The 19,246-nt window shown below is 39.7% G+C and overlaps 1 protein-coding gene across 1 annotated transcript in view; it reads right to left on the bottom strand.

Moving 5' to 3' along the window:
• LOC106867354 (serine-rich adhesin for platelets) overlaps positions 1–19,246 on the bottom strand; it is a 41,193-nt gene that overhangs the window by 19,623 nt on the left and 2,324 nt on the right. The window contains exons 2-8 of the mRNA XM_052975440.1: positions 11,274–15,458; positions 9,590–9,614; positions 7,950–7,985; positions 6,839–6,909; positions 2,237–2,617; positions 744–824; positions 279–401 (exon numbers count right to left, since the gene is read on the bottom strand). Coding sequence (XP_052831400.1) covers positions 279–401; positions 744–824; positions 2,237–2,617; positions 6,839–6,909; positions 7,950–7,985; positions 9,590–9,614; positions 11,274–15,458 — 4,902 coding nt within the window. The remainder of the gene's footprint in view (positions 1–278; positions 402–743; positions 825–2,236; positions 2,618–6,838; positions 6,910–7,949; positions 7,986–9,589; positions 9,615–11,273; positions 15,459–19,246) is intronic.

Genomic DNA, 19,246 nt, shown 5'->3' with positions numbered 1-19,246 from the left:
TATATATATATATATATATATATATGCACACACACATATATATATATACATTCACATAAACTTCCAAACATATATATTTATATTTACTAATGTGTGCATATACAAACGTGCACATCCACACATATAATGTAGATACACACAAATATACATGGAGTTCCATCAATTAGTATACACATTCACACACACACAGATAGACAAAGCAAATGACGAAGAAAGACAAAGATAGAAACAAAAAAAAAGAGAGAGAGAGAGGAATGGAACAAAGCAACCGAACGTACCTTGCCATCAATGGAATCTAAGGCTTGACAATACGTGACTGCAGGTAGTTTTTTAAATGTGACACCATTTATCTTACAACAACAAAGAGGAACAACAACTTGTGGTGATGTCACTGAATGGCCCTGAAAGTAGAACACAAAAATAGTGGAAAAACCCATTGTATAACTGGTACTTGTATATAATATATATTTCTATCTCTCCTCTTCATTATAGAGGTGTGTGTGTGTGTGTGTGTGTGTTCATATCTCACCTGTGTATATATATAAATCTCTTGTATATATCTCATTTGAATATATGTGTGTGTGTATATATGTCTCTCCTGTAGTGTATGTATGTGCAACTCTTATCTATGCATGTCTCCCCTATGGTGTGTTAGTGTATCTTGCTTTAATATGTATGAGTCACCCCAGGTGATGTATGTAGGTGTATGCATGCGTGTGTGTGCGCGTGCGTATATATCTTACCTTGGTATGTATGAGTCTGCCCCGGGTGATGTGTGTATGTGCCTTCCCGCCTCTGTAAGGATGTGTCCAGTGTGGTGTGTGCTGGAAGTAGAAGAGTTATGTCCCTTACATCATGGTTACCACAATATCTGTCAGTTTTTGTCTTTTGGTTAGTTCCTACCCTACATTAACAATGGCACCAAACAGCCACCAACTAAGACTATTCTAAGCAAAACTAAGATAAGAGTAGCTACACGTCAAAAACAAAACAAAATAAATGCTATTGCATATACTTATTAGATACACTGTAAACAGCCGAATTACTGGTGTCTTAAGAAATCTTCAGCCATAGACTGCTGAAACGCCAGAGAAGTGGATCAGCAGCAGATGAGAAGCGTTTTCTGGTGCTAACAGTGAATTTACCAAAACCTGTCAGTCGTTTGCAACATCAGGGATTTGTTAATCACTATTTTTCTAGATCAGTAGAAGTGAAAAGTGTTTGATAGTGGGTGCTTGCTACTGATGATATTCAAAGAAGCAGAAATCTGGATCTAACAATTCCACTGCTGCTGCTCAATATTTTTCATCTGCTGCTGATACACTTCTGTGCTTTTTAACATTTCTCAAGACAAATATCTCAGTTTTATGGCTTTCAATAGTATATGCATGCTAAGTAAGATCTTACAAAATGCTTTTCAGAACTCATACTGCTCCCGCTGCTAATAATTAATATGCCAAGTACTTTTCCTGTTGTTTGCAAATTAAATAAATATACACATACACACACAATATATATACATATATATATATATATATATATATATATATATATATATATATATATATATATATATATTAATGTGTGTGTATGTGTATGTATATATATTAATGTATATGTGTGTGTATATATATATATTAATGTATATGTGTGTTTACATAATCATACAAGCAACATCATACATTTCCAGACATCCATGAAAACATGTCCAGCCACGAGGAAATATTACCACTTTGGTTGGAAACGGGAGGGTTGGTGACAGGAAGGGCATCTGGCCAAAGAAAATCTGCCTCAAGAAACTCTGCTAGGCACGAAGAAGTATGTGCAACTGAACAGGGTACCCTAATACTAAGAACTGAACAGGGTACCCTAATACTAAGAACTGAACAGGGTACACCCTAATACTAAGAACTGAACAGGGTAACCTAATACTAAAAACTGAACAGGGTACCCTAATACTGAGAACTGAACAGGGTACCCTAATTCTAAGAACTGAACAGGGTACCTTATACTGAGAACTGAACAGGGTACTTTATACTGAGAACTGAACAAGGTACTGAAATGCCAAGAAGTGAACTGAAAAGAGAATGTAAAATGAAGTGACTTGCTGAGAAACAGAATGAAAGAGCATTGAACAGATTTGAACTCCGGACTTGATGGTGAGTAGCTGATACTCCATGCCGTGTCTGACAGTCAAATAAATGTAAAGAGGGAGATATAAGCCAGCTTTACTTACCCTATTTCCTTTGGCAGACACCACTTCATTCAACACTAAATGGTTGTTTTCAAGTGTTTTTGGTGGGGTAGGAGGTAATGCTACAGTGTTGGGACCCAGCAGTGACCTCAGGCCAGGGGACGTCAACGATGTCGAAGGGGTGGAATAAATAGGAGCAGCAGCAACCATTTGGCCAAGGATCGATACTTTCGCTCCCTCGCTGGTCATAACCACATTAATGGGTGTTGTGGGGGGGTTGGGCAGTGTGCGGTAACTGGAAGTACTTGTGATGGAGGAGGTGGTGTTGGTGGTCGTCGTGATTGTCGTCGGCGTCGTCGTTGTGGACGTCGTTAAGGGGCTCGAAGGTGGCGCTGCTGCTGTTGTTGTTATTGCTGCTGGCTTCTACAAGAGAAACACAGTGTAGAAGAAAAAAGAGACAATGTTGAAGTTGTCAACTTGAATGATTGTTGTTGTTTAGATGCAGGTCAGCACTGATCCAGCAGACCTGTGATCAAAAACATCCTAGCCATGACCATCCCTACTTTACTATTTTTTGGCCTTCTTTTAACTAAGATGGTTAGTCCCCATTACTTTGAAAGGGGCAGAAGGTGGGTTTCCAAGTGCCTCAGGTGGATATATATTCCTCCCTGGATGGGATGACAGTCCATCACAGGGTCACTCACTTTCACCAGCTGAGTGAACTGGAGCAATGTGGAATAAAGAGTTTTGCTCAAGAACACAACATACCACCCAATCCGGGAACTGAAACCACAACCTTGCAATTGTAAGTCCAGCACTCTAACCACTAAGCCATGCACCTCCACTTTGACCTAAGATACTAAGAAGGAATTTAAGAGAGATTAGGCAGCTATTTCTAGCATTATCAAGAAACAACATAGAAACTGCTTCATTTAGAGTTGTAGCCCAACGGTTAATTACACCTAAGGATATAAATCCAGAAAAGAAGTTACAGAACTGAACAGAAAGGCCAAACTACATCAAAGATCAATCTTCCAAATAAACAGAAATATTCTATAAACAAATAATTGTGTTCATTAATGAGTTTGTTAACCGTTTTGTTAACAAAGCTATATTGAAACACACTGCCACAGTTTTAATTAATTTTAAAAATAATGAAGAATTTGGTGAAATAATTTTGTCGTTAATAAGTTGGTGTTTGGAACATAATCAACATGAAGTTTTGATGGAAGGTTTTAATTAAGATCACTTCAAAACAGGAAGTTTATAATATGGTTCCAGGGACACTCTCAGACAGCTTGGTATTAAAAAGATTAAAGAGATAAATATAAGCTGCAAACAGAGCTGAAATAAGTATCAGCCTACCATATTTCTACTGGAATAATCTGCCTTTGTTTCAATTTGATTTTGGAAATAATAAGGAATCTAATACAACAACTTTGTCATAATCAATCTTGTGTTTGGAACTTTTTTATGCAAGGGTTTCGTTTAGATCATTTTATAACATGATGTTTGTATCCTAGGATCAGGAACAGTCTTAGTAAAGTTGATATCAAAAGGGGTCAAATGTTTTATTTGATATCAAAAGGGTTGAAATGTTTTATATAAAAGATAGGAAAAGATGACAAGGTGACACAGCAACAACAAAAACAGCAACAACAGATATCGTAAGATTAACGAGTGTTATAATGTGGCATGTGTTTGGTGTGCAGCCTCAAAAAAAGAGTCTTACAATGCGACAAAAATCCATGTAGGATAATAAATGAGCCAAAACAACAACAAGAGAAACCTGAAGATATCTATTCTCTGAAATCCAAAGAGGATCTGCCAATTTGGCTAACATTCAGTATCACATACACACAGTGGTAGAGTCCATTATAGCTGAATTACATCCCCATTTATATAAACAACAACAGCAACAGCAACTGCAGACTACTGGAACTAATGGAAGTTAGAGAAGGGAGGCAAGTACTAAGCAGGAAAAAAAGAAAGAAAAAAATAACAACGAAACTGTCAGAGAATCACAACCGAGCACAGAGCAGCCAGCTTGGGCAAACCTGTTGCTCCACGGCCTCGGGTTGACCAGCGTGCGCGCGCGCTTACTGTCACAAATACACAGGTGAAATAAACGCCACAAGGGGAGCTAACTCCTTCGACAGACCCGAATCTGAATCCCTAAACCAAGATATTCGCCAAATAACAAGACTAAATACTGAGGTCGATCTGATTAAAACCTTTGAAAGTGGTGCCCCAGGGTGGTACCAGTTCAATTAACAGAGACCAATAAAAAGAAAAAATGAAAGATATGAATCCTTCTTTCACTGAGAAATCCAATTGTCTGTAGGGGATGGAGATACTGTCTGTTTGTCTGGGTGGGTAGGTGGGTGGGTGACCATTGCTTTTTTTTTCCAAATAAACACGGGTTGAAAGGGGACATATTTGAGGCAGATTTTGACCAGCCAGAGGATCTCCCTGTCACCAACACTTACCTGTTTTTCAAGTGAGGAACATTATTTATTCCTGAGGTCTTCGAAAGTTATAAAGTTGACAACATAAGTAAATACCGTTTACCATTTTGTTTGAATGGTACCCTGCAATGCCAAGTCATGCACAGGTAACTTCTGAGACACACAGATACACACATATAGCCTTATCATCCTCACCATCATTTAACGTCCATTTTACCATTCTGGCATGGGTCAGACGATTTGACAAGACCAGAGGAGTCAGAATGATGCACCAGGTACTAAGTCTCCTTTAGCACGGTTTTTACAGCTGGATGCTCTTCCTAACACCAAACACTTCACACACACGCACACGCACACACACACACACACATCTGAGACAAGCTTCTACAATTTATATCTGTGAAATTCCCTTATATGGCATTACTTGGCCCAGGACTATAGTAACACATTAGCAGATACTTGTGCAATTTGTCATGCAGTGAGACTGAACCTGAAACCATGTAGTTGGGAAGTAAACTTCATAAGCAAACAGCCACGCCTGAACTAGTGCATGTGTGCATGCACGTGTGTGTGTGTATGTGCGTACATGTGTGTATGTGTAAATACCACACAGAGAAAGTGTTGCCGTTAGGGACGTCTATCTTCTGCAATGCTCACAGATGTTGGATGGGTTTCACAGCATTTCTGTCAAGGTTCCGTATCAAGTTGGCCTTCCTATCACCACCTTGTTTACTCCATAAGCTAAGTATATCTTATCATGTCTTATCATATCACAGAGATGTTGTCTGTGAGAAGAGTACAGAGTCCACTATTTCTCTTGCATCAGTCTATTTCTCAAAAAGCACAATCGCAAATATAAGCGACCATAGTGGGTTTCCTCTGCAGGATTTCTGTAGTGAAGTTATTCAACAAGGTGCATAGACCAGAGATGAAGGAGTCTCCCCGTGTGGTGCCTCTACTTCTCCGTATTGAGAGGTCACAGCTTCAGTACAACAAACAAGTGATTAGAAAGTCAGAGGAAAGAATTGCAAGACAGATTCTTCAAGCCGAGCCAACCAATAGGAAGCCTAAGAGTAAGCCAAGAACGAGGTGGTTGGATAATAGTCAAAGCCTCAGTCGGTCAAGCCTGGGAATCCAAGTGACATTTTCTTCTGATAGGAGCGAATGGAGGAGGTACGTGAGGACTCTACCCTCACAACTCTCCAAAGGACAGCAGCTAGAGAAAATGGGTGGACGGAGTTGCTGCTCATTTCAACCCATTTCCTTCAGGCAACTTACAAAGTGCCCCTACCTTCGGTTTCTTCTTTTTTTTTACCCCCATCTGGCATCTACATGCCTTTCCTATCACCAACCTCTAACATATCCCCAGGCATTAATACAGTTCAGTGCAGTAGGAGGAAAAGACATTGTAAAAAACAAAATGAGGTTTTGTTCATGGAGACCAAAAACTCTGTGAGTGGATTTCAGAGATGGAAACTGAAAGAAGCTCCCCACGTGTGTGTATGCATGTGCAGATATATGTTTGTATCTTCCTGTCATACACAAACAGTGTCTTTTGTTCCCGATTTTCCAGGAGAAATACTTCTGGCCACAGGGAAATATTAGTGTGTCTAGAAACAGGTGAGGATTAGCAAGAAGAAGGGCAACTGACCATAGAAAATCTGTCTCAACATCTTTCATCCAACTTGTGCAAGCATGGAAAAGCAGATGTTAAAACAATGATGATGATGAACTGCAGCATAGAAGGGTCCATTTCACAGGGTCCACAATGCACCAGAATGTTTTTCGTGTGCAGCTGCACCAGTACATGTGCAACTCCTCTACAGCAAAGCATTTCTCTGTTTCAAAACGATTTTAATGCTAAATTTGTTTTTGTTTTTTTTTCAATATATTCTAACTGATGTTTTTAAATCTAATGATGAGTCAGAACATGTTTAGGGGCTTCAGTGAGTGTGACATGGATTGAGAAAAGTTGAGAGAGAGAGAGAGAGAGAGAGAGAGAGAAAGAGAGAGAGAGAGAGAGAGAGAGATGACCAGAGGAGGAGAGACAGAGAAAAACAGAGATGGACAGAGGAGGAGAGAGAGACAGACAGAGAGAGAGAAACACATGCAAAGAAGAGAGAAAGAGAGGAGAGAGAGAGAGAGATTTCTAAATGGCAACAACAAGGATACTAACCTTTGTTGAATTTTTAACAGTGTTTGATTTTGATCCCAAAACCACAGTTTTTGGTGAAATATTCTGTAAACCTGGAAACAAAAGAATGGAAACCATTTTTTAAAAACAAAAAAAAAAAACCAACAACATGAATAGAAGGATCTCTAGAAGAATTTAAAACCGAAAACCACAAGTCTAAGAACTGGAGACATCTGGCTGGTGGAACAGCCAGGGCTGAATGTGATGGAATGGAGAATAATCACATCATAGCAAACACATTTGTGAAGCAGTGCTTGTAGATAATCTTAAACCAAACGGGAGTCTTAAGAACTGAAGACATTCTCTAGATCGTTGATGGAATGGCTGGTGGGGCACGATTTGGACAGAACATGGTTCAGACCATCACAGCAAATATGTCTGTGAAGCTCTCCAGGGATTTGACCCTGACCTGTCTCTAAAGCGAAGGTGTATGACTTAGTGGCTAGGGTGCTGCACACAGGGTCACAACATTAAGGCTTTGATTACGGGACCAGGAGATGTGTGTGTTTTTAACCCTTCAGCATTCAGATTACTTGTGTCAAGTGCAATACTTATTTATTTACATTGTCTTGAATTAATCCTGGATTATCTCGTAGCTTTAAGATTTCAATGATGTGATTGTTTGCTTCTAGTGACATTGTAGGGTAGGTGTGAGAGGCTGAATCTGGTTGGTTTGAACATAAAACAGGTAGAACAATTGGGCTGGATATGGCCAGTTTAAAAGCTAAAGGGTTAAGCAAACACTTCATTTCCACATTGCTCTGTGATCACTTTGACATGACGTGTGGCACACTGTGCCACCTGTACGGGTCATGTCAGCTTCATGCAGGAAGTCAATGCACAGCACAAACATTTGATCCCTATAAACAAATCATTTGGGCAGGTCATTCAGCAAGAAGTTGCAGACCCCTCATCAGCCATTTAAGACAGGAGACTCCACCAAGAGTGAGAGGAGGAGAGAGAGAGAGAGAACGATAATGTGTGTATGTGTACATGCACACACACAGAGTTGAAGTTTCCTTAATCAAGACAGTTAACTCTACCTCTCCACAACCAATCCAACTCTAACAAAGGACCAAACGCAGTAACTTACTTTTTTTTAACTCAGGTAATTTGCTGCCACTGTTCTCTGTGGAATAAAGAATTGCAGAGGTGAGGTGCAGTGTCGATTGAGAAGATTCTATGGAAAGGCAGGTTGGGAAGAATCATGGCTAAGATACAGCGGAGATCAAGAACAGAGAAACACACACTCTAAATATATCTTTCTTACACACACACACACACACATACACACATCACATAAAACATGTCACTAAACTCTAGCAGTATACACATATATACACAAGCCACATACCTAACAATGACATAAGCATACACACAAACACACACATCACTAAAACCAGAGATGCTTCCGTTGGCAGAATTACTTGCACTGCTTAGCAACATTGCTTCTAACTTTACGTTCTGAGTTCAAATGCTGACAGGCCAAACTATTTTTCATCTCACCATGAAATAAGGATAACATAAAGTAGTACTAACATCAATGTAGTTGATTTGCCTCTTCCCCTCAAAATTGCAGGCTTGGTGCCAAAGTTAGAAAGATTATTATTATTATTATTATTATTATTATTATTATTATTATTATTATTATTATTATTTTGCATGAGAGAGCAGCACACACCATTGAAGTATATTTATACAAAGCCCAGTATCCCCGTTATGACTACCCATCTGATAAGGGTACACCAGGCACATGCATCACAACCGTATGTGTGCAACATGGTGATCTCATATCAAGATAAAGAGGGCATGACCTTGCAAGTGTGGGCCCAGATAGAATTTTCTTCAGGTTGTGTAACCCATGCTGCTCAAAAAGTTTGTTTAAGGATGATGAACAGAACACCCATGTTTCCAAAGGTGAATTATCCAAACCCCAAAGAATTCCTCTCAACACATGGCTATGATGCTCCTCCACTACTTCTGCTCGTGATACGAGATGCACATATCGCCAGCCACCAAGGGATATGCTCAATTGTTCTTCCTGTATCTTTCATCAACAACTTCATCATCATTGCTTCAACTTCCCATTTTCCTCTTCTTGTATGGATCAGACAGAATTCATTGAGGTAAGAATTCCTACAGCCTGGTGCCTTTCTGGTTGCCAATCATCCTGCATTGCCAAGTAAGATTATATTTCCCTATGGCAACACGACCCATGGCTAAGTGGTTAAGAAATGTGCTTCCCAGCCACATCATTTCAGGTTCAATCTCGCTGCATGATACCTTGGGCAAATGTCCTCTACAATGCACCAGGTTGAATACTGCTCTGCGAATGAAGTGGTAGACAGAAACTCTTTGGAAGCATACTGTGTGTGTGTGTGTGTGTGTGTCTGTGAATGATAATGTTGATATTTCATGGTTTCCCATGGTTTCTCTGAGCAAAATAATGGTAATGTTAATAACCAGTCAGTCTGGGCTTTTGAAAACTCATGAAATATTTTTTTAAATGTCTTGCTTGAAAGACAAGGATTGGCAACAGGAAGTGGATCAAATTAAGATCCCCTTCTAACTTACATAAGCACACAAAAATTAATATTAAACAAAGAAATGTACAAAGATAAAAATATATAGACATCTTGTTATACTATGTAGATGGTGAGCGAGGATGTATAAAGAGGTAAAACAGTGTATATAACAGGTGTGTGTATGTGCGAGTGTATAAGTCAAACTTACCTTTCCCACAGTCATCCATTTTATGCTGGAAAGAAAAAGAAATCATGTAGATTAAACCTTATATTTATTACAACATTCCATTTGTATAAACAGAAACCCCTTCAGTCCAAACCCCGCCTCCCGATAGGTGAAAATCCGCAAAGTAGAAACAATACTGTACTGTATATTTTTTTTTATTATTCTCATAATTTGTATATATTTTATTATACAATGGAAAACACCCCCACAGAGGAATCGATGTAAGCTTAAATAAGAAAAGGCGACAGGTGAACCACAATATGGTGAGGGACTACTGTATATATATACACACACACACACACATTAATATGAACATACATGTATGTCAATATATATATACAGCCTTATATATATTATTTTATTGAAGCTGAAACAATCCTCACAAAGTGTGTTGTTAGTGGTGAGTTTCATGTCACTGCTTAACATAATTGTCTGATGAGTGATGTGAAACTTGTAGCAGCACCCAGTTTGTGAAGATTTTTTTCAGTTTTAATAAAATAGTACTTTACTCTACCTTTGGTATTCCAGTATTATTTTTTTTTTTTTTCTTTCCACTTTATTTTGCACCAATGTGCTTACTTGTGTGTGTGATGACAGAGAAAGATTTGGAAGAAATACCATCCCTGCCATGTCTAGAGGAGAGTTGTCTCAGCTGTAATCTATGGACTCTGGGTAAGGAATTGTGGGTAGGAGGAAGTGAGGAGGAGGACATGATATAAGGGGTGAGACAGGAAGTGAGGTAAGAGGTGAAGTAGGAGGAGGTGGTAGGGCTGAATGTGGATGTGTGGGTAGAGGGTGGTGGGGAAAGGTCAGAGTGAGCATGAGCAGAGAGAGGTGTAGGTCAGTCAAAGTGCAAAGAGAAGGGTGGACGGTGGGGGAGGGGTAACCACCACTGTCCTCCATTATACATATTTATGATGTGACATGGTTGTGGTTTTTTGTTGTCAGTGGAAACAAAGTGGAGATATGAAAGGTCAATGACGAGGTTAAAGTTTAAACTGGAGTGAGGGGGGGGAGCTATTGACTATTTGCTTCTAGGTGGACAAGCCTTAAATAAGGACCCTCCCCCCTAACTTCACCCACCCCACACACACTTCAGGGACAGGTAACTGTTGATTCAACAACTGAATCCTCCTCATTGCCAAACAATACAGATCCACCAATAACCATATTCATCATCATTTAACCCTTTTCATACCAACCCACCTAAGATTGCCCTTAGGTCTATCGTATAAACTGCTTTAAATTTATCTAAATTAAAACTTACCATTAAAATTCCAACTCAATTTATGTCCCAAACATCAGCTTAATATCAACAAAGTTATTTTACTATAAACTTCATTAATTTTTAAATTGATCGAAAGAAAAACAGTGTTATTTATGATCGGAGTGTTGACTGGGCAGCCCAGAGCTATAGTATAAGATACTTGCTCAAGGTGCCACACAGTTGGACTTGAACCCAAAACTGTGTGTGTGGGAAGTAAACTTCTGCACCTATTACAAAATCTAAATGAATAACATGTTTAGATTTTGGTCGCACGTCTTAAGTTGCCCCATTTTGTAGACACAAACAATCCTTCCAAACGCTGAAACAATTCCATTTCCATGCATTTTGCATAAAGGATTAACAACTTCTTTGTAAATAGAATAGCAAAAAGGAACTTACCGTAATATCTATAACTCTGTCTGCTTCTTTGAGTAGATAAGGCGCCGATTGATGTGCTGCTGTGGTGTTGTGAAATTCTTTAGCAGCCAGTTGTTTGGCCTGGCTTTCTCGAAGAAGTTCTGCAACAGTCTTGCCAGTATGGCCACTTTTTGTCGAAGATCTTCTGTGCTGAGACGGCACCCTACTTCGCCGCAAATGTGGCATGATTGGGCCAGAATTCTCTTCTTTAGCGGTGGCCACCGTGTGACTCTTTTTAGTCAACAGTTCCAAAATAGTGGATGAGTTTTTTATTACAGGACTTGCAGTGTTAATTGTCTTTTTGGTATCACACTCGACTGGCTCTAAAGAAGGGGTTTTCTCTGGCAAATCTTCACCATCTCGCGAGACAACATCATCATCATCATCTTCATCATCGTCATCGTCATCGTCCATGTCGTCCTGACCAGAATTTTCATTGTTACGTTTAAAAATTTTTTTCCGTTTTTTGTTAGGGAGATCGTATGTACCCCACCGTCTTTTCCGAGGACGGATGCTCTTAGATCGACTGTTTTCCGAGTCAGACAGGGAAAGGGGTTCGTCCTTATCAGGGAAATCAAATTTCGAGGAATTCACTTTGCTGATCTTTAAGGGGCTTGCGGGGGGAGATTTTGGTGAGGAATTGTAAGAATTTTCAATCACAGGTAACTTAATTCTGATATTGGCAATCGGGGCAAGGTTGACAGTCTTTACATAATGGTTTGATTGGTTAGCTGGGGTACCTGATTTCCGGGCTTTTGGGGTCGGCTTGCTCACCTGATCTACTGGAGCCGGCAGTAATCCTGAGGAAGGGAGCTGAAAAGCAGGAGTTAAAGATGGTGGCGTTGTAGGAGGGGAGGAACGTGTGTCAGAGGTGGAGACCTCAGGTAAAATGTGTAACGGACTGTAGGAAGATGAAACAGCAACAGGAGGAGGAGGAGGAGGTGGAGCAGAGAGAGCTTGTTTCTCAGTGAGACTAGTGTCATGCTTCTGTAGGTTGGTGGGGCAGTTAGCAAGGGCACTAAAAACAGGGGAAGTTCTTGAAGTCTGTTGACTGACCTTGGTTTCGGTAACCAGCGTCTCCTCACGTTTCCCTTCTGATGCAATAACATCCAAGGGTTGTGTTGGTTGGGGAACGAGAAGGAGCGGGAGAGCTGGCGGTAGTGGTGGGGTAGGCTGGTGTTGCAATGACAGTGGTTTGGATGATAATGAAGAGGCTAGTAATGGAGAAGATACAAACAGACTTTCTAATTCGTTCTTCCTCGCACTTTCTTTATCATTACTGGCACCATCCTTCAGACTAGTCATAACACTTTTCCTGCTGCTGCTGTTATTATTATTATTATTATTATTATTATTATCATCATTATTATCATTGGTTTTAATTTTAGTTTTACATTTGCTGCTTTTGGCAATGCTGTGGTTGCTGTTGATGCCTTTAGCTTTGTTGCTGACACTGTTGTTGTTGTTGGTGGTGGTGGTGGTGTCGGTGTCGTTCTGTTTCTGTGATGTCTTCTCATCTGTTGCCTTTGTGGCAATAAGGAGAGAATTATTATCATCATTATTACTACTACTACTGCTGCTGCTGCTGCTGCTGCTACTGCTGCTGCTGCTGCTACTACTGCTACTGGCGGTGGTGGTGGTGGTGGTGGTGGTGGTGCTGCTGCTGCTGCCCTCTACTCCAGAATCAGAAACACAAATAACAAGAGCACTGTCGTCTCCAAAGTCTTCCTCCGGTTGTGTCAAGGTGTTGGAAACAGCAGCAGGACATTCAAGGTCTCCCACCGGTGAGCTATCACCATCACCACCACCATCACCACCATCATCGTTTTCATTATCACCACCACCACCACCACTACTGCTGGGACCTTGTGTCTTTGTGTCAGTCATTTTAGTAAGGAAACTCGTGATGAAAGTCTGTGAGGGTAGCACCACAGGTGCAGGGCTCGGGGACGCGGGTTTTGGGGAAGGGGGTTTCATGCTCTCTTGGCTGCTCTTAAGAACGGTGAACAAAGGCTCTGGTGGAGAAGACGGTGGAGGACTTGCTGTGGCAGCAGGCATTTTCATGTTCTCAACGCATGTCAAAATAGGGGGCGGCGTACACGACAGCAAGCGGGGTTGGTCACTGCCCTCGCCAACTCCCTCCACCCCCTTCTCGTCAGCATTGCTGTTATCATAAAGGCCTATATCGCTGATTTGGGGATAACCGTTGCCACCAGTGTCACTACTACTACTACTACTACTACTACTACTGCTGCTGTTGCTGCTGTTGTTACCTGCATTATTGCTGCAGTTGGTCACATCACCACTGCTGTTGCATGTGTCTCCAGCGAAAGTTATCGGAGAGAACAGAGCATCTCTAACAACCTCTGTAACAACATCCCCTGAGTAAACCGCAGCAATGGTCGCAATTGGAGGGTCTAGGCCTTGGTTGTTGCAGTCGCTGTCATCGTTGTTGCAGGTGTTGCTATCAATGCTGATGATGTTACTGCTGTCTTTGTCGATGGGGCCGGTGGTGGTGGTGGTGGTGGTGGTGGGGCAGCTAGCGGTTGTGGTGGTGGTGGTGGCAGTGCAGCTACTACCTGTGTTGATGGTGGTGGTATTGGTGCAGTTAAAGCTGATGTTGATGTAGCTAGGGCTGCTGCTGCTGTTAAAGACTGGTTCAGTTGAAACAGCACCAGAGAAAGTGACAGCTGTCATAGTAGTAGTGGGGGTAGAGGTGATGGTGGGGGCAGTGGTGATGGTGGTGGTGGAAGTGATGATGGGAGTGGTGGAAGTGATGATGGGAGTGGTGGTGGCGGTGGTGGTAATGGTGGTTGTGGCAGTGGTGGTAGTAGTAGCAGTAGTAGTAGTAGTGAGGGCCACAGCACTGAGAGGAGAGAAAGATCCTGTGGCAACCATTCCAGTTCCACTGTTGCTCTGTTTCTCAGAACCGGTCATTTCACTGTCACTACTCCCCACAGGAGAACTGGTCATTCCAACTGTGCTGTCCTCTACATCAGCGTTAACCATTCCAATATCGCTCCTCTCTATATGAGAACTGGCCAATCCAATATCGTTCCTCTCCATATCGGAACTGGCCTCTTCAATTGTGCTCCTCTCAGAATGACAATTGGCCATTCCTAGACCGCTGCTCTCTACATTAGAATTAACCATTCCAATACTGCTTTCGAGATGAGAATTGGCCAAACCAATAATGGAACTACTCTCTGTCTCAGAATTGGCCATTCCAATATTGCTACCATCCATATGAGAACTGGTCATTCCAATGTCATTCCTCTCCATATGGGAACTTCCCATTCCAATATCATTTCTCTCCATATGAGTATTAGCCATTCCAATACTGCTGCTGTCCATATGAGAATTAGCCATGCCAATGGTGCTTCTCTCCATGTGAGGATTGACCATTCCAAAGTTGCTGCTTTCCATATGAGGATTGGTCATTCTGTATGCACTGTTCTCCATATGAGGATTGACCATTCCATAGTTCCTATTCTCCAGATGAGAATTAACCATTCCAAAGTTGTTCTCTCTATGAGAATTGACCAGTCCATAATTACTGTTCTCCATGTGAGAATTGACCATTCCATAATTACTGTTATCCATATGAGAACTAACCATTCCAAAGTTCCTGTTCTCCATGTGTGAATTCACCATTCCATAATTGTTGTTCTCCATATGTGAGCTAACCATTCCAAAATTACTGTTCTCCCTATGAGAATTGGCCAATCCAAAATTACTGTTTTCCCTGTGAGAATTGACCATTCCAAAATTCCTGCTCTCCATATGAGAATTAACCATACCAAGGGTGCTGTTTTCCATGTAATTTGCCATTCCGATGTTGCTGCTATCCCAATGAGAATTTGCCATTCTAATGTTGCTATTGTCTCGATGATAATTGGTCATTCCAGTGTTGTCTCTGTGATAATTGGGGAAATACATATTGTCGACAACCTGCAATCTGTTGATAGGATCATTGTTTGGCGCCACTGAGCACAAGTTGGTTGGAAACGAAAGTTGGTTTCTATCAAAGTCTGCTAAACCATTGTCCCCGTTCACAGACTTCATTATTCCTTCCGAGTAGACAGTTTTGATGTCTTTGACAATGCTGTCCGTCTGTAAGAGGTCTGTGGCTATCTCATCCTTCTTCACAGCGCCCACGTCTCCAAACTGAAACACAAAAATAAAAAAGAACAAAATTAAATATATAATAAATAAAACAAAAATATATAACAAACAAATATAAATACATAAATGAAATAAATAAAAATGTATAATAAACAAATAAAAACAAATATAAATATGATGCTTGCTTCCCAACCACATGGTTCCAGGTACAGTCCAACTGTCTCAGGCCTTGTGAGTGGATTTAGTAGACGGAAACTGGAAGAAGCCCATCATATACATATATATATATATATATATATATATATATATATACGTGTGTATGTATGCATGTATTTGCATGCCTGTGTTTGTCTCCTCCCCTCACCATCGCTTGACAACCAATGTTGGTGTGTTTATGTCCCCCATAACTTAGCAGTTATGGGGGATACTAGGCTTACAAAAAAATAAATCCTGGGGTCGATTTGTTCGACTAAAGGCAGTGCTCAAGCATGGCCACAATCAAATGACTGAAACAAATAAATTAACTCCCACACTTGAAAAGTGCTGGCTTTGTGCCTAGTAGCTGCTGGTGGTGGTGGCAGTGTATATAGGTGTGTGTGTGTGTGTGTGTGCATGCGTAAGTAATTTAAAAGTGTATTGCTAATACCAAGGAAGCGTGCCCAATCGGTTTGTGTAACAGCATCTGGCTTGCCGAAACATGGATATGGTATATATAGTAAAGCACTTATTATAATCACAAATGTTATCAGTTATTGTTATCAAAATGTGTGGGTCCAAAATACTTTTTTCAAAATAAAAATTACCCAGTTAATATAATCAAAAGCTTTAGATACTGTTATCTTCTGCTTAATGTTATCAGCTGGTTATTGTATCAAAATGCTTTTATATTCAAGTCATCACAACACTACGCTTGTGTGTGAGAGAGAGACTCTGTGTGTGTGTGTGTGTAACAGTTTGAATACTGTTGATATTATTGTAGTTTGTGTTGTTCTGTCACATAACACTTCAATAAAATTCCTAATGGAGAATATACAACTAAAATGTTCCTTTGAGTGTGGTGCTCTAGCATGGCCAGTCTAATAACTAAAACTAATATAATATAAAAAGAAAAACATTTACTGGTGGTGTTGGAGTTAATTTCCACCCCACAAGACACCCCAACATCATACTTGTAAATGGCAGTGTACATACGCACATACTTTATACTATACGTACAGTCAATTCAATTGACTACAAAAACAGCCCTACCTACCCTATGTCTTCCCAACCAAATGGTTCTGGGTTCAGTCCCACTGCAGGGGAACTTTGGCAAGTGTCTTTCTTCTGGTATAGCCTTGGGCCAACCTATGCAAGTGAGAGGATTCCATAGACCAAAATTAAAAGAAGTTCTCATGTATGTATGTGTATGTATACACACACGACTGAAGAAGTAAAAAGGCAATGCAAGATCTGGCAACTCCAGCCAGGGCCACCACTCACTCTGCCATGCAATCAGTGCCCAAGACTGTTCCATTCCCAACTTGGCCTTCTGAACCATGTCAGGTTAAAGCATCACAGAGGCACCACATGAACTAGACTCACACACAGGTGGTGCCAATAACAACAACAACAACAATACATATATATATATATATATATATATATATATATATATATATATCAGCGTTTCCTAACCGGGGTTCCCTGGAACTCCAGGGTTCCGCAAAAGGTTCCATGGGGTTTCGCGAAAATGAGTGAGATAATCTAGTGCTAATTTCATGATATATAAGTATATATTTATAAATATATATTTACCACGTGAACTACGATGAAAAAATGAGAAAGATATGGGATATAATTTTTTTTTTGTGCAGGGGTTCCTTGAGACATGCAATTTATTTTAAGGGTTACGCAAAGGTACAAAGGCTGAGAAACACTGACACACACACACACACATGCATATACATCTCATTTAACATACACAATTTACAAAAGGGTTACAAATGGTTTCATCCATTCGAGATGGCATGTCATATAAATCTGCCAAGCATGTATTGTATCTGCAAAGCATGAAATTATTTGCATCTGTTTTTGAAATTGTGCACATTAAATGATATCTTTTTCTCCCTGGATGGAGTTCTTATTGCTTTGTTGATCCCACCTATAATGGAACTACACGTGTGTATATGCATATGTGTGTGTGTGTGTGTGTGTGTTACTATCTCCTTGCCATGACATTGGGTGATAGTTGTGAGTGTCACTGTCATGCAGGTGGTGTCCTTCGTTTCCAATCTTTCCTATCAATGGGAAATGTTAAGTTTACTTGGAAACAGATCAGGGTTGGTGACAGGAAGAGCATCCAGCCAGGGAACGAATCCCATCCAACCCATGCAAACAAGGAAATGAAAAGCAGATGGTAAAACAATGATAACGATAATGATGATTCTATCTACCTATGTACTCTTATCTACCCCTTATCTACCCGGCTAACACACTAAAGTATAAAACAATACCTTTCTATTGATAAACAAACAAAAAGAATTATTACTGATGATATAGCAATTAAGACTGTGTCCTAATTAACAACTAAGCTAATCAGTGATGTGATGACATCATCAGGTGTCAGAGATAATATTGAGCCCAAAAGGCAAAGCTGATTTTAGAGGGATTTGAACTCAAACATTTTTAAAAGCCAAAATGAACACCACAAGGTATTTTATGAGACTGTGGCAATCCACTGCCATCATTAATATCATCATTAATATCATCATTAATATCATCATTAATATCATCATTAATATCATCATTATTGTTTGTCTTGTGTTGTCTTTTATGTATAATTTACATTAGCCTTTGTGGCCAATAAAAGAATAAATTGTTATTGGCAGAATCGTTAGCACACTGGGCAAAATACTTAAGGTATTCGTCTGTTTTTATGTTCTGAGTTCAAATTCTGCCAAGTTTCACTTTGCCTTTCATCCTTTTGGGATCAAAATAAGTACCAGTTATGCACTGGGGTCGATGAAATTGACTATCCCCTCACCCAAATTGCAGGCATTGTGCCTATAGTAGAAAGGATCATTATTATTATTATTATTATTATTATTATTATTATTATTATTATTATTATTCCAAGCAAAATGGTTAGCAGCATTTCGTCCATCTTTAATGCTCCAAGTTCAAATTCCACTTTGATTGGTTTCTCTTTCATCTTTTTGGGGCTGATAAAATATAGTACATACTGAGGTTGACCGAATAATCTGATGCCTTCTCCAAATTACTGGCCTTGTGCCAAAATAATTAACATTATTATTATTTCTATGTTAATTAGTCAAAAAGTCCCAAGACATCGAGAACAATATTAATTAGTATCATATTTTTATATATCATTAAGAGAACAATTTTCAGTCTAGATCCCTACCCACAAGCGACAAGCATACATAACAGGGGGGGGGGGACACATAGTCAAGCAGTGCATAGTTCCACATGATTCCTAGAAGTAGATAGATGTGATATATATATATATGGCAGCAATACTCTCAAGTTTACGCCCTCAAATGTTGTACCAATTAAAAAATTACAAAAAAAAAAACAATGAATTTACATTTCAACATAAATACATTAAAAAACATATATATATATATGAAATGCCAAAAACATTACATATATATATATACACACACAGATACATACATAAGCAACAAACACATATACATATATTGTGTGCATTTTTTATATACATATGTCTGTAATGTTAATGCTATACATATATATGTATAGACACATAGTTACACGAACAAATACACACATACATACATATATATATATATATATATATATATATATATATA

The sequence above is a fragment of the Octopus bimaculoides genome, chromosome 21, assembly GCF_001194135.2.
Source record: "Octopus bimaculoides isolate UCB-OBI-ISO-001 chromosome 21, ASM119413v2, whole genome shotgun sequence".
NCBI lineage: Eukaryota > Metazoa > Mollusca > Cephalopoda > Octopoda > Octopodidae > Octopus > Octopus bimaculoides.
Note: the sequence above shows the minus strand (reverse complement) of the source record. Positions and strands in the feature narration are given on the sequence as shown.